Source organism: Nansenia antarctica (genome assembly GCF_963989245.1).
Source record: "Nansenia antarctica genome assembly, chromosome: 4".
NCBI classification, from domain to species: Eukaryota; Metazoa; Chordata; class Actinopteri; order Argentiniformes; family Microstomatidae; genus Nansenia; species Nansenia antarctica.
In genome coordinates, this window is record NC_137689.1 from 62,655,213 (window position 1) to 62,667,859 (window position 12,647).

Here is a 12,647-nt window from a genome sequence, read left to right on the forward strand (position 1 = left end):
GAGCAGCATATATGATAGAAATGTCATATATTTTATTTATTTTGAGAAACAGTCACAGCACAAACACGAAGTCTCAATTTCAAAGTGCAAGAAGAGGATCTAACAGTACACAGTGCATGCCTTTAGTTGTGGTTTAGTTTTCACCACTAAGTATAAATGTGTAAAAATATGATGTTGTTGTTGTTTTTAAAACAAATGTTAGAAATGCAACTTTGGAGCCATGTTTGTTTACTGTGGCACCTACAGTAGATTCCTCTGGACCAGTTCAGTTCAGTCATTGGCTAATGTGGCTAATATATATTTTGTATCTGATCTGCACAGAGACATGTTTTTTTTCTTAACACTTTAGTGTTCCACCCTTCACATAATTCTACACCTGAGAAGATTCAATTGAGAATCACACAATGTTTGCTTGCTAAACCCAGCTAGCCAAGTCACAATCGCAACCTATCCCTCCCACTCCTGAAAACCTACTACCTCCTACCCCCTACCCCAGCCCCCCTAGACATTTGTGGAGATCTGAAAGGATTGGATAGGTTTAAGCAGTGTGGTAATTACTCCACCTTGCCTTTTGAAAGACGTATATCTGTCCAACCCCTTCAGATCTACAGGAGTGTGTTAAGTATGTGGGGACTAGGGGTCCATTTATTATTCAGTCCATCTCCCCATGCATCCAATGGGGCCCCCCAGTGAAGTCCGTAGCATCAGGTTCTGTTTTCCAGGTTACTGAGAGTGTCCACTTTGTGTTCGCTCACTGTGGTGCTGTGTTTTCTGTGGGAAGGGATAGCCGGGAGCACCTGGACGGTCCTCAGAGGGTCCCCGTTCAGCATGGGCAGGAAGGAGCACAGGGACTGGCTCTGAGGGAGGCCTGACCTCTGGGTTTTGCAGGTCACGGGGGGTGGGAGGCCTCCCCCCAAGCCTCGACCCAGTGTGTTGAGGGGCAGGGACTTGGACTTCTTCACCCCCTTGGAGACTTGGTCGGGTGGCAGGGAGACTGCAGAGGGAAGGGACAGTTTAGTGCTGGGAAGTTAGTGTGTTGATTTTGACATTGTTGATATATTGACATTGACATTGATAGCTTTTATCAAGGTTCCCAGCTTCAATTAGCTCTCTACATGTCATGGTTTGACTGAGGTGGACAGAACTGAAACCCTGTTTAGTGCAGAATGGAGAAAATATACACTAGTTTCAGCATTCTTTGGAGTAAACATTCTGTCAGAGCTCTGAGGTTGACAGGACCAGACTAAAGAGGTAAAGGTAAAGGTACTAACAACGGTGTGTACAGTGGTCACGAATGGGAGCCAGGCAGTTGCGTGTTAGAGCAGCGTCCCTCATCTTCAACCTGTCCAGAGGTAGCAGGTGTGTGTTTGAAGCTGTGGGAAAGGCCGTTAGAGAATGCATCACAGTAGCCTGCAGTGGGATGCACAAGTTATCCTTTTTTTCATTTGCCATCCGATTCATACTTTATTGTCTGTCTACAATGGTTTATACTGTAGAAACGTTACTGTAAACATGGGTTCAACTGTCGAGAAGAAGACTGTTAGAAGACTGTTAGGGCTAGATTGTGTCCGGAAAGAGAAGAGGAGGTGTGAAGTATATCTGTCTTTATCTCTGCTCTACAGGATGTGGTCTGATTACAACATGGTTTCGTGACTGAGTAAGTAAGTAAGTAAGTAAAGCTTTATTTACAAGAAATTCAGCTCAAAGTGCTTTACAACAGGAATAAGAACATAAAGTGAATATAAAAACACATAAAAACATATACTGTACATGCATAGTATAAACATATACATGCACTGAGGCCACTGTGAAAGTGTGATCACTGTGTGTGTGAATGATCTACCGTATGCAGCAGTGGAGGCTGGTGGAGGTAGAAATCGGAGGACAGGCTCATTGTCATGCATGCGATGGAATGAGGAATAGTAACAAACATGGGTGCTCGTTCCTCCCTGAACCCTTTGCTAACTGAACCCCTGATCTTACCTGGTTCATTCTTCTGCATGTAGGGGGCCTGGTGAGGGCAGAGCACATTCAGGGGACCAGAGGTTTCCTGCAACAGTTTGTCCAGCAGCCTCTCTGTAGGGGGGGAGACCCAGGACTGGTGGGCCGTGATGGCCTGGTGAGTCTCAGACTTCCAGGCGTGGCTGACCAGCACCTGCCCCTTGGGCCGGCCTTCAAACAGGTCATGCTCGCTTTTGCTCTTCTGAGAACGGTGGGCAAAGTGGTTCACCATCGGCGCTGCGGAGTGGCTCTGCTGCACAGCATTCTGGGAGCTGGCCAACAGAGAGTTTCCCAGGGTGATGGGCGGGAGGCTCTGGGTCCGTATGGGAGGAAGCCCCTTGTAGTCCTTCGCCGCCCGGTTGTTGGGGAGATGGAGCTTCTGCGATTCCGTTGATCGTTTCCTCGCCTTGGAGCCTTCGTCTCCCGCCTCATTGGCCCCCGTTGCTGTCGATGTTAAGGATGAAGAGGAGGAAGCGGAGTCTGCGAGGCAGTCAAACATGGTGATGATGTCATCAACCTCTGAGGTCTCCTCGCGGAGGTGTCCATCCTGGCCTAGCTCTCTCTGCCTGGCCGGGTGGTGCTCCTTCTTCCTCTTGCAGGAGAAAATGTGGTTGAGCATCCGGAACTTTCCTTCTTTCTTCTGAGCATGGTCGCCCCCCTGGGGGGGCAGCTGTCTGGCCGAGTCTGATCTGGGGGTGGGGGGCGAGGGTGGAGGGGTGGGGATCAGGGAATAGGAGTGGGACATCTTAATATTCACGATTCAATGGTTTAAATATACATTACAGTACTTTTTGTTTTAGAAATATTGGATAGGCATACACACACACACAGACACACACACACACACACACACCACACACACACTAACCTGTTGTCAGCTGAGAGGAGTTTGATGCATTCCGTGTGGCCACAGTACATGGCATAAGTGAGTGGTGTGTTCTCGTTGATATCCATGGGCCCAGGCTCGACCCCCAACTGGAGCAAGGCATGGACACAGCCCTCCTTCCCTGCTGCTGCTGCCCAGTGGAGAGGGGTCCTGGAGGGATGGAGAGGGATGGAGAGGGATCATTAGAGCCATAGCATTGTACTGCTATGGGAGAGATAGTCGTAGTGGGGGATCTATACATTTCAGGGGAGGCTAATGGAGGTAGAATCAGAGGACGGGCTCATTGGAATGCATGGATTGGAATGAGGAATGGTATCAGTTTACTGTTTAGTTAGGATTAGTTTAGTTAGTGGTGTGTTTATTCAGCATAAATCAACATATTTGTAAATTCAAAATTACTTTATTTGACAGACAGTTCACATCGATCAACATTTCTGTAGATTTAGAGTAACTGTGCAAATTAGAATATGATAAATGATACGTATAACAAATGTTTGTGACCTTGACTTGAGTTTGGCTCCAGATAAGACAGAGAGATAGGATCAAAACAGTCTCAGTGCCCTATCTGACGTCCTCGCTGTTCCGTGGAACAACAGAAGTGGCTTCAAGGAAACCATGCAGCAGATTCTGCTAACATTTTATCTGAACGGTTTATCTGAATTTTATTCTACTGAATGGTTTCTAACATTTATTAGAAATCATGTGGTAACAATGAATACTTTTTGGTACATAATGTAGGCTTACCTTAGATTATTCAACATAATTGGTACCAAATTGTGCCTGATGGGGCTTATTATAATTAATCCCAAAGAAACAAGAAATGCATACGTTATTACTGTATAATAACCATTATTAATATCTAATAACCATTTTACCAGGTCATTGAGCAACATCATTGAACATTTCTGTATTTTAAATGTGGAATCTGGGATTGGTACATTCATTTTGTGGCTTTTAATGACATAACCAGACAGCAGGCCGGTGTGTGTACCGTTCGTCCACGTCCAGCGCTTGCAGGTTGGTCTCCGGAAAGCGCGCCAACTCGTACAGGATGTGGCTGTAGCCAGCGGCAGCGGCGATGTGGACACACGTTTTACCATTCTCGTCATCGTAGTTGATAACAGAGGTGCCCAGCTGGTGTTCCAGGATCAGAGAACACATGAACCTGCTTCCACTCTGGGGGGGAGGGGGAGGGGGGGAGGGAAGAGGGAGGGGGAGGGAGGAGAGAAGAAGGAGGTAGGAGGCAGAGAGAGAGAGAGAGAGAGAGAGAGAGAGAGAGAGAGAGAGAGAGAGAGAGAGAGAGAGAGAGAGAGAGAGAGAGAGAGACAAGGGGTCAAAAGAAGTAGAAAGAGATAAAGGACAAAAGAAAGAATGGGTTTTAATTTGCATGTGTTTGAGTGGCCCCGTGTGTGGTTATCTCTGTATGTTAGGACATGTCCCTGTAGACTGGTGGCCATCACACTGACCCAGCTCAGATCTGAATTACGTACATGTACATATAGTATGTTTTTTCAGTAGTTTCTGATTCTGAAATGTGGAATTTCCCTCACAGACTCTTAAACTAATACTAGTTACTTCAGTGTGATCACATAAGCGTTTAAACGCATTAAGTGTTTTATGCTACAGGAAACAAAGTCAATCTGTTTCATAAATGGGGAAGTACCTCACCGTACCTCCACACCTCACCATAAATGCTATTTTGACATACTGTAATCTGAATAATTACAGCATCAATTATTATTTTCTAATTCGTACATTTCTTTTCTTTTTTTACATTAGATACATTGATGTTTAAAGAATATAACTTGAATTATATCAAGAAATGACTCATAAGCATAGTTGAACTGTCTTACCCCATCAGAACTTAAAATATACGCTTGTTTTACTGCATTGTTTGTAAACAATGCAATTGCATTGTACAGCTATATAGCTTTAAAACATGGTTAAAACTATAATTTTGATCTCATGGATGGTCAATCCTTGCAGCCATAGCTTAAAAAGGGAACTATCCCTTTAATGTTAACAGTAAAGTCAGCCTGAATGTCAATATGTGGTGAATTAACACCTAACTGAAAATAAAACTCAGAGCTCAGATTAGAATGTACTGCTCCCCAGTTCCTCTTCTCTTACTATTCTGGTCTGTCTCTGTCTGTTACATGTGGTATGTGCAAGGGCCAGATGTTGGTACACTACAACCATCCTCAATATGAAACAAGCTACTGAAAACAGAACTAGTAACGCCTCATCTCATTTTGTTGCGGATGGGAGTAATGTTGAAACCTCTATTGTAAACAGCACAGTCAGCTGGTAAAGGTCCTCACTGTCAGCACTTAGGGTTCAGTACGGGTACGCCTCACTGATTGTGAATGTCTTGTGTGTTTAATTAGTGATTCTCTGAGGTGCTCCCTCCAATGCATGCACACACACACACACACACACACACACACGTGACAAACAGGCCATTAGGGTCCTATGGTGTCCTATGGTGCCTCTCTGGAGGCCTGATCTACAACCAGGTCCCACGCTTATTAGTAGAGGACTGAAATTACACAGGCTGGTAGAGGGAGAGATCGGAGGATATGGGCTCATTGTAATGGTGATAATAGTATGACGTGAGAATGCTCTGTTGCTATTGGTTGCTCAGTAAAGGCCGCTCACCTGCACTGCCCAATGGAGGGCTGTCTTGAAGTCCTTGTCCACCAGCGTGGGATCCGCCCCTTTCTGCAGGAGCGCCTGCACATGCTCTGGGCGGTTGTGGAACGATGCCCAATGAAGAGCGGTCATGCCCTGTCAAGGACCAATCAGAATGAGTCATATTGCAAACAACACATTTTATCTAAGTTCTACCTCACATCAACTGCCAACTGCATTGAAACATTGAGTTTATGATTGACTTGTATATGGACTAGCGAGTTTGTGTCGTGATTTTCAACAACGTTGAAGTGTATTTTCAAAATAAAGGTCTGTACATTTTGATTGGTTGCCAACTTGGGGCCCAAATGACCAGACCGTGTCACAGCTGTATGTTAGCTGAGGTTAGCTGAGGTTATCCCACCTGATGCTACATGCCGAATGAAACAGAACATACAGTATATGGAAGGCCTATGGATGTTTTATTGGCCCTGATCAACAGAAGTTGAGGGGAGGATTTTCATGACAAAGTGAAAGAGAGGACAGTCGTGATCTATAGTGTTAAAGACTTTCCCTTCTCCTTTTCTCCTGTGTCTCTTGTTTCTCCCTCCTATTGAGGTCATTCAGTGTTCCTCATTCTGTTCCATGCATTACAATGAGCCCGTCCTCCCATTTCTACCTCCACCAGCCTCCCCTTGTCTCCATCCTCTCCCCCTCAGAACCGGCAGAGCACTGCTACTCCAGAGGGAGGGTATTTTATCGTATTCTACAGTAGTAGTTAGCATGGTTATTCCCATGTATTCGCAGCGGAAGGTAGCCTAGAGGTTAGAGAGGTCCGCTAGCAATCGGACGGTTACTGGTTCGATCCCCGCCTCAGGAGGGAGCCGGATGTGAGCTGGGGTAACTGGAGGGTTGCTGGCATTAGATCTAGGTGCCTACCACTGCTGTTGTGCCCTTGAGCAAGGCACTTAACCCCTAATTGCTCCAGGGGTGCTGACTATGGATGACCCTGTGCCTAGAGGAAAAGATACATGTTGTTGTACATTGTGCAATGACAAAGATTGAATCTAATCTATTCCCAGGTTACTGAGTCAATGTGGACTGATATTCGTATGTATTCCCAGGTTACTGTACGGTACGGTATAGTTGTATTGATGTTAAGCCTCTACTGTACCTCATTATCCTGGTGGTTTATTTCACATGCTGTCGACTGCTGCAACAGGACTGCCATCAGTCTGCAAAGACATAGGCACAACCACACTGTATCAAAAGGTTATAAGAAATGATATGAGGGATATGTATTTGTATTGGGGGGTGACTGTACACTGGGTTAACTCTAAACTAACCCTAACTAGTTTAACCTTGTATCTAACCTAACCTTGTACCAATAGTAGGCCTAGTCATTTCTTAAAGATCATCACAGATGGACAGACAGATAGAGATAGAGAGAGAGAGAGAGAGAGAGAGAGAGAGAGAGAGAGAGAGAGAGAGAGAGAGAGAGAGAGAGAGAGAGAGAGAGAGAGAGAGAGAGAGAGAGAGAGGGAGTGAGAACAAGAGTGTGAGGGGGGAGAGAGAAAGAGAAACTCTGCTGCTGGAGAGTGAGAGAAAGAGATGGAGGAAGAAGAAAGAGAGAGAGGAAACCCACTAGAGCAGCTGTTGCCACCATAGCGTGTTGAGCAAAGGTCTGTGGTCGCTATGGGGACTGCACACACACGCGCACGCACACACACACACACACACACACACACACACACGTGCACACACACACACACACACACACACACACACACACACACACACACACACACACACACACACACACACACACACACATATGCACTCTAGTGAACCAGGCCTTCCTGTCAGAGCAAATAAGTCACTGAACATGCAGTCTGCTATAAGCTATTAGTTTTCTTTACACAACAGTACAGCATAGTGGTTAAACATTGACTGATACTATGGGTGTGTGTACAGAGAGGCAGAGAGGTACTGTATACAATGCTCTCCATCTTGTATGCTTTGATGATTACATCTGTGACTCATGACTTTTCAAGTGTTTTTAAGAGCTTTGTTTTCTAAACAGCATTAATAGAAACACTGGGCACAGTAAATGTAAAATGTGTTGAATGATGAATAAATGCATTAGAACGGGTTTTGCGATGGCTCTCACTTGAGGTCGATCTCAGCCGTGGCTGCATGTAGCGGCAGGCGTCCGTTTTTATCTGGAATGTTCTGCTTGGCTCCGTTCCTCAGCAGACACACACAGCCCTCCATCCACCCCTTAGAAAGACCACATACAGGGATTCACAATGTGTTTATGTTTCTCCCTTACAGTTTTTATAGAAATTCACAAATTAACACATTTGTACTACTACTATTTGTGCAACTGATATCATTCCTCATTCCATTCCATGCATTACAATGAGCCTGTCCTCCGATTTCTACCTCCACCAACCTCCCCTGATGTATTAAGGTAAGAGTGTAGTATAATATACTACACTCTTACCTTAATACATCAGGGGAGGTTGGTAGTGACACACACTCATACCTCAATACATACACACTCATACCTCAATATATTATATTGAGGTATGAGTGTGTATGTATTGAGGTATGAGTGTGTATGTATTGAGGTATGAGTGTAGTATTGAGGTATGAGTGTGTATGTATTGAGGTATGAGTGTGTATGTATTGAGGTATGAGTGTAGTATTGAGGTATGAGTGTGTATGTATTGAGGTTTGAGTGTGTATGTATTGAGGTATGAGTGTGTATGTATTGAGGTATGAGTGTGTATGTATTGAGGTTTGAGTGTGTATGTATTGAGGTATGAGTGTGTATGTATTGAGGTATGAGTGTGTATGTATTGAGGTATGAGTGTGTATGTATTGAGGTTTGAGTGTGTATGTATTGAGGTATGAGTGTGTATGTATTGAGGTATGAGTGTGTATGTATTGAGGTATGAGTGTGTATGTATTGAGGTAAGAGTGTACTACGGTATGTATTCAGGTAAGAGTGTAGTATTGTCGAGATATGAGTGTGTATGTATTGAGGTATGAGTGTGTATGTATTGAGGTATGAGTGTGTATGTATTGAGCTATGAGACCTATGAGCTATGAGCTATGAGGAGACCTATGTGTATGTATTGAGCTATGAGACCTATGACCTATGAGCTATGAGGAGACCTGGAGCTGGAACTTTGGAACTTGGAACTTTTTACTTATTGAGCCTGCACTGTTTTATGTATTTTATTGAATGTTTTCTGTCTGCCCTAACTAAGCTGTTTGACAACAAAATTTCCCCATTGGGGACAATAAAGGTTTTCAATCAATCAATCAATCAATGAGTGTGTACCAGGTATGTGGCCAGGGAGAGGGAGGTGCGTCCGCAGGCGTCCTGTGTGTTAATGGAGGCTCCCATCTTCAGCAGCAGCTTCACCGTGTCCACCTGCCTTCCCGACACGGCGTGCATCAGAGGGGTGGAGCCTGCAGCAAAGGATCATGGGATAGATGGCAATCAAAAACAGGGAAGACCAAGAGGACACGCCCCACTAGCAAATAGATTTTCAGAATTAGTAACATTTTTAAGGTTAGGGTTAAGGTTAGGGTTAGGGTTTAGGATTAAGGTTAGGGGTAGGGTTTAGGGTTTAGGGTTTAGGGTTAACGTTTGAGTTAGGGTTAGGGTTTAGGGTTAGGGTTCATGGTTTGCAATTTGGGTGTGTCTCCTTAGTTGCCGGCAATCAAACATCCCAATAGTATCACATCCTTTCCTCTCCTAGTCTCCTCTCCTAGTCTCCTTTGCTGGTCTCCTTTCATAGTATCCTCTCCTAGTCTCCTTTCCTAGTCTTCTCTCCTAGTCTCCTCTCTCCTAGTCTCCTCTATCCTAGTCTCCTCTATCCTAGTCTCCTCTCCTAGTCTCCTCTCCTAGTCTCCTCTATCCTAGTCTCCTCTCCTAGTCTCCTCTCCTAGTCTCCTCTATCCTAGTCTCCTCTATCCTAGTCTCCTCTATCCTAGTCTCCTCTCCTAGTCTCCTCTCCTAGTCTCCTCTCCTAGTCTCCTCTCCTAGTCTCCTCTATCCTAGTCTCCTCTCCTAGTCTCCTCTATCCTAGTCTCCTCTCCTAGTCTCCTCTCTCCTAGTCTCCTCTCCTAGTCTCCTCTCCTAGTCTCCTCTATCCTAGTCTCCTCTCCTAGTCTCCTCTCCTAGTCTCTTCTCCTAGTCTCCTCTCCTAGTCTCCTACCCTAGTCTCCTCTATCCTAGTCTCCTCTATCCTAGTCTCCTCTCCTAGTCTCCTATCCTAGTCTCCTCTCCTAGTCTCCTCTCCTAGTCTCCTCTCTCCTAGTCTCCTCTCCTAGTCTCCTCTATCCTAGTCTCCTCTCTCCTAGTCTCCTCTCCTAGTCTCCTCTATCCTAGTCTCCTCTATCCTAGTCTCCTCTATCCTAGTCTCCTCTCCTAGTCTCCTATCCTAGTCTCCTCTCCTAGTCTCCTCTCCTAGTCTCCTCTATCCTAGTCTCCTCTCCTAGTCTCCTCTATCGTAGTCTCCTCTCCTAGTCTCCTCTCCTAGTCTCCTCTATCCTAGTCTCCTCTATCCTAGTCTCCTCTATCCTAGTCTCCTCTCCTAGTCTCCTCTATCCTAGTCTCCTCTCCTAGTCTCCTCTATCCTAGTCCCCTCTCTCCTAGTCTCCTCTATCCTATCCTAGTCTCCTCTCCTAGTCTCCTCTATCCTAGTCTCCTCTATCCTAGTCTCCTCTCCTAGTCTCCTCTCTCCTAGTCTCCTCTCTCCTAGTCTCCTCTATCCTAGTCTCCTCTATCCTAGTCTCCTCTCCTAGTCTCCTCTCTCCTAGTCTCCTCTCCTAGTCTCCTCTCCTAGTCTCCTCTATCCTAGTCTCCTCTCCTAGTCTCCTCTCCTAGTCTCCTCTATCCTAGTCTCCTCTATCCTAGTCTCCTCTCCTAGTCTCCTCTCCTAGTCTCCTCTATCCTAGTCTCCTCTCCTAGTCTCCTCTCCTAGTCTCCTCTCTCCTAGTCTCCTCTCCTAGTCTCCTCTATCCTAGTCTCCTCTATCCTAGTCTCCTCTCCTAGTCTCCTATATCCTAGTCTCCTCTATCCTAGTCTCCTCTATCCTAGTCTCCTCTCCTAGTCTCCTCTATCCTAGTCTCCTCTCCTAGTCTCCTCTCCTAGTCTCCTCTCCTAGTCTCCTCTCCTAGTCTCCTCTATCCTAGTCTCCTCTCCTAGTCTCCTCTCCTAGTCTCCTCTATCCTAGTCTCCTCTATCCTAGTCTCCTCTCTCCTAGTCTCCTCTCCTAGTCTCCTCTATCCTAGTCTCCTCTATCCTAGTCTCCTCTCCTAGTCTCCTCTCCTAGTCTCCTCTCTCCTAGTCTCCTCTCCTAGTCTCCTCTCTCCTAGTCTCCTCTCCTAGTCTCCTCTATCCTAGTCTCCTCTATCCTAGTCTCCTCTCTCCTAGTCTCCTCTCCTAGTCCCCTCTATCCTAGTCTCCTATCCTAGTCTCCTCTCCTAGTCTCCTCTCCTAGTCTCCTCTATCCTAGTCTCCTCTCCTAGTCTCCTCTATCCTAGTCTCCTCTATCCTAGTCTCCTCTCCTAGTCTCCTCTATCCTAGTCTCCTCTATCCTAGTCTCCTCTCCTAGTCTCCTCTCCTAGTCTCCTCTCTCCTAGTCTCCTCTCCTAGTCTCCTCTCTCCTAGTCTCCTCTCCTAGTCTCCTCTATCCTAGTCTCCTCTATCCTAGTCTCCTCTCTCCTAGTCTCCTCTCCTAGTCCCCTCTATCCTAGTCTCCTATCCTAGTCTCCTCTCCTAGTCTCCTCTCCTAGTCTCCTCTATCCTAGTCTCCTCTATCCTAGTCTCCTCTCCTAGTCTCCTCTCCTAGTCTCCTCTCCTAGTCTCCTCTATCCTAGGCTCCTCTCTCCTAGTTTCCTCTATCCTAGTCTCCTCTCCTAGTCTCCTCTATCCTAGTCTCCTCTCCTAGTCTCCTCTATCCTAGTCTCCTCTCTCCTAGTCTCCTCTCCTAGTCTCCTCTATCCTAGTCTCCTCTCCTAGTCTCCTCTCTCCTAGTCTCCTCTCCTAGTCTCCTCTCCTAGTCTCCTCTATCCTAGTCTCCTCTATCCTAGTCTCCTCTCCTAGTCTCCTCTCCTAGTCTACTCTCCTAGTCTCCTCTATCCTAGTCTACTCTATCCTAGTCTCCTCTATCCTAGTCTCCTCTCCTAGTCTCCTCTATCCTAGTCTCCTCTGTCCTAGTCTCCTCTCTCCTAGTTTCCTCTCCTTTTCTCCTCTCCTAGTCTCCTCTATCCTAGTCTTCTCTTCTTGTCTACTCCCCTAGTCCCCCTCCTCTGCCCGCCTCATGGAAACTGGTCTGTAAATATGAATCAGGTCAGTGTGTTATTGGTGCACTGACACACTTTCCTCAAGCTAACTTAGATCTTGGTTTTGACCAGAGACATATCCGATGTAAGTGAGGTTGTTCACTGGGTAACCTCACCTGAGAACCTAGTTTCTAGGCTTTCTAGGCTAGACTAGGCTTTAGTTCTGTGACCGAACATAGTCTTGCACATATGACCCAGGTTCTAACCTGGCCGGTCACAGGCAGGGTGGTTTGCAGTATATGGTACCTTCTCCATCGCAGCACTCCAGAATAGAGGGGTCTTCACGTATAGTAGCTGTCAGTGAGTTGACGTCCCCATTGGCTGCTGCCTGGTAAACTACGTTGAGATCAACCTCTTCAGCAGAATCTAGAGATAGATGGGCAGGCAGACAGACAGACACGCAGGCAGGCAGACAGGCAGACAGGCAGGCAGGCAGGCAGGCAGGCAGGCAGGCAGAAAGACAGACAGACAGAGAGGGAGGGAGGAATGCAAAGACATCTGGGTTAGAAAAACCTATATAGCCTTGTTTGATGGCAGAGATCTATGGAGCAGTTTCCTGGACTAGGGTGAGGGTTAGGGTTAAGCATTGGAGAGTGTTTCTATAGAATATGATTCTTCATTCAGATGGAGAGTTGGGCCCTGAAGACCAGTCCACAGTTCAACAGACAGGATGCACTTTCTGCTGTGTGTATTGATAGAGCTCCTGTAGCACCATCCTCCCAGTGGAAATGACTGACTGGAGGTAAGAGGCAGATATTGTTAC

General features: G+C 46.1%; 1 protein-coding gene across 1 annotated transcript in view; it reads right to left on the reverse strand.

Moving 5' to 3' along the window:
• Positions 1-704: 704 nt before the first annotated feature.
• Positions 705-12,647, reverse strand: part of ankrd55 (ankyrin repeat domain 55) — a gene marked incomplete at both ends in the record, with an annotated part of 12,952 nt that continues 1,009 nt past the window's right edge. The window contains 10 exons of the mRNA XM_080530064.1: positions 705-994; positions 1,272-1,373; positions 1,984-2,690; positions 2,870-3,037; positions 3,879-4,063; positions 5,546-5,674; positions 6,693-6,753; positions 7,689-7,798; positions 8,871-9,001; positions 12,131-12,250. Coding sequence (XP_080386190.1) covers positions 705-994; positions 1,272-1,373; positions 1,984-2,690; positions 2,870-3,037; positions 3,879-4,063; positions 5,546-5,674; positions 6,693-6,753; positions 7,689-7,798; positions 8,871-9,001; positions 12,131-12,250 — 2,003 coding nt within the window. The remainder of the gene's footprint in view (positions 995-1,271; positions 1,374-1,983; positions 2,691-2,869; positions 3,038-3,878; positions 4,064-5,545; positions 5,675-6,692; positions 6,754-7,688; positions 7,799-8,870; positions 9,002-12,130; positions 12,251-12,647) is intronic.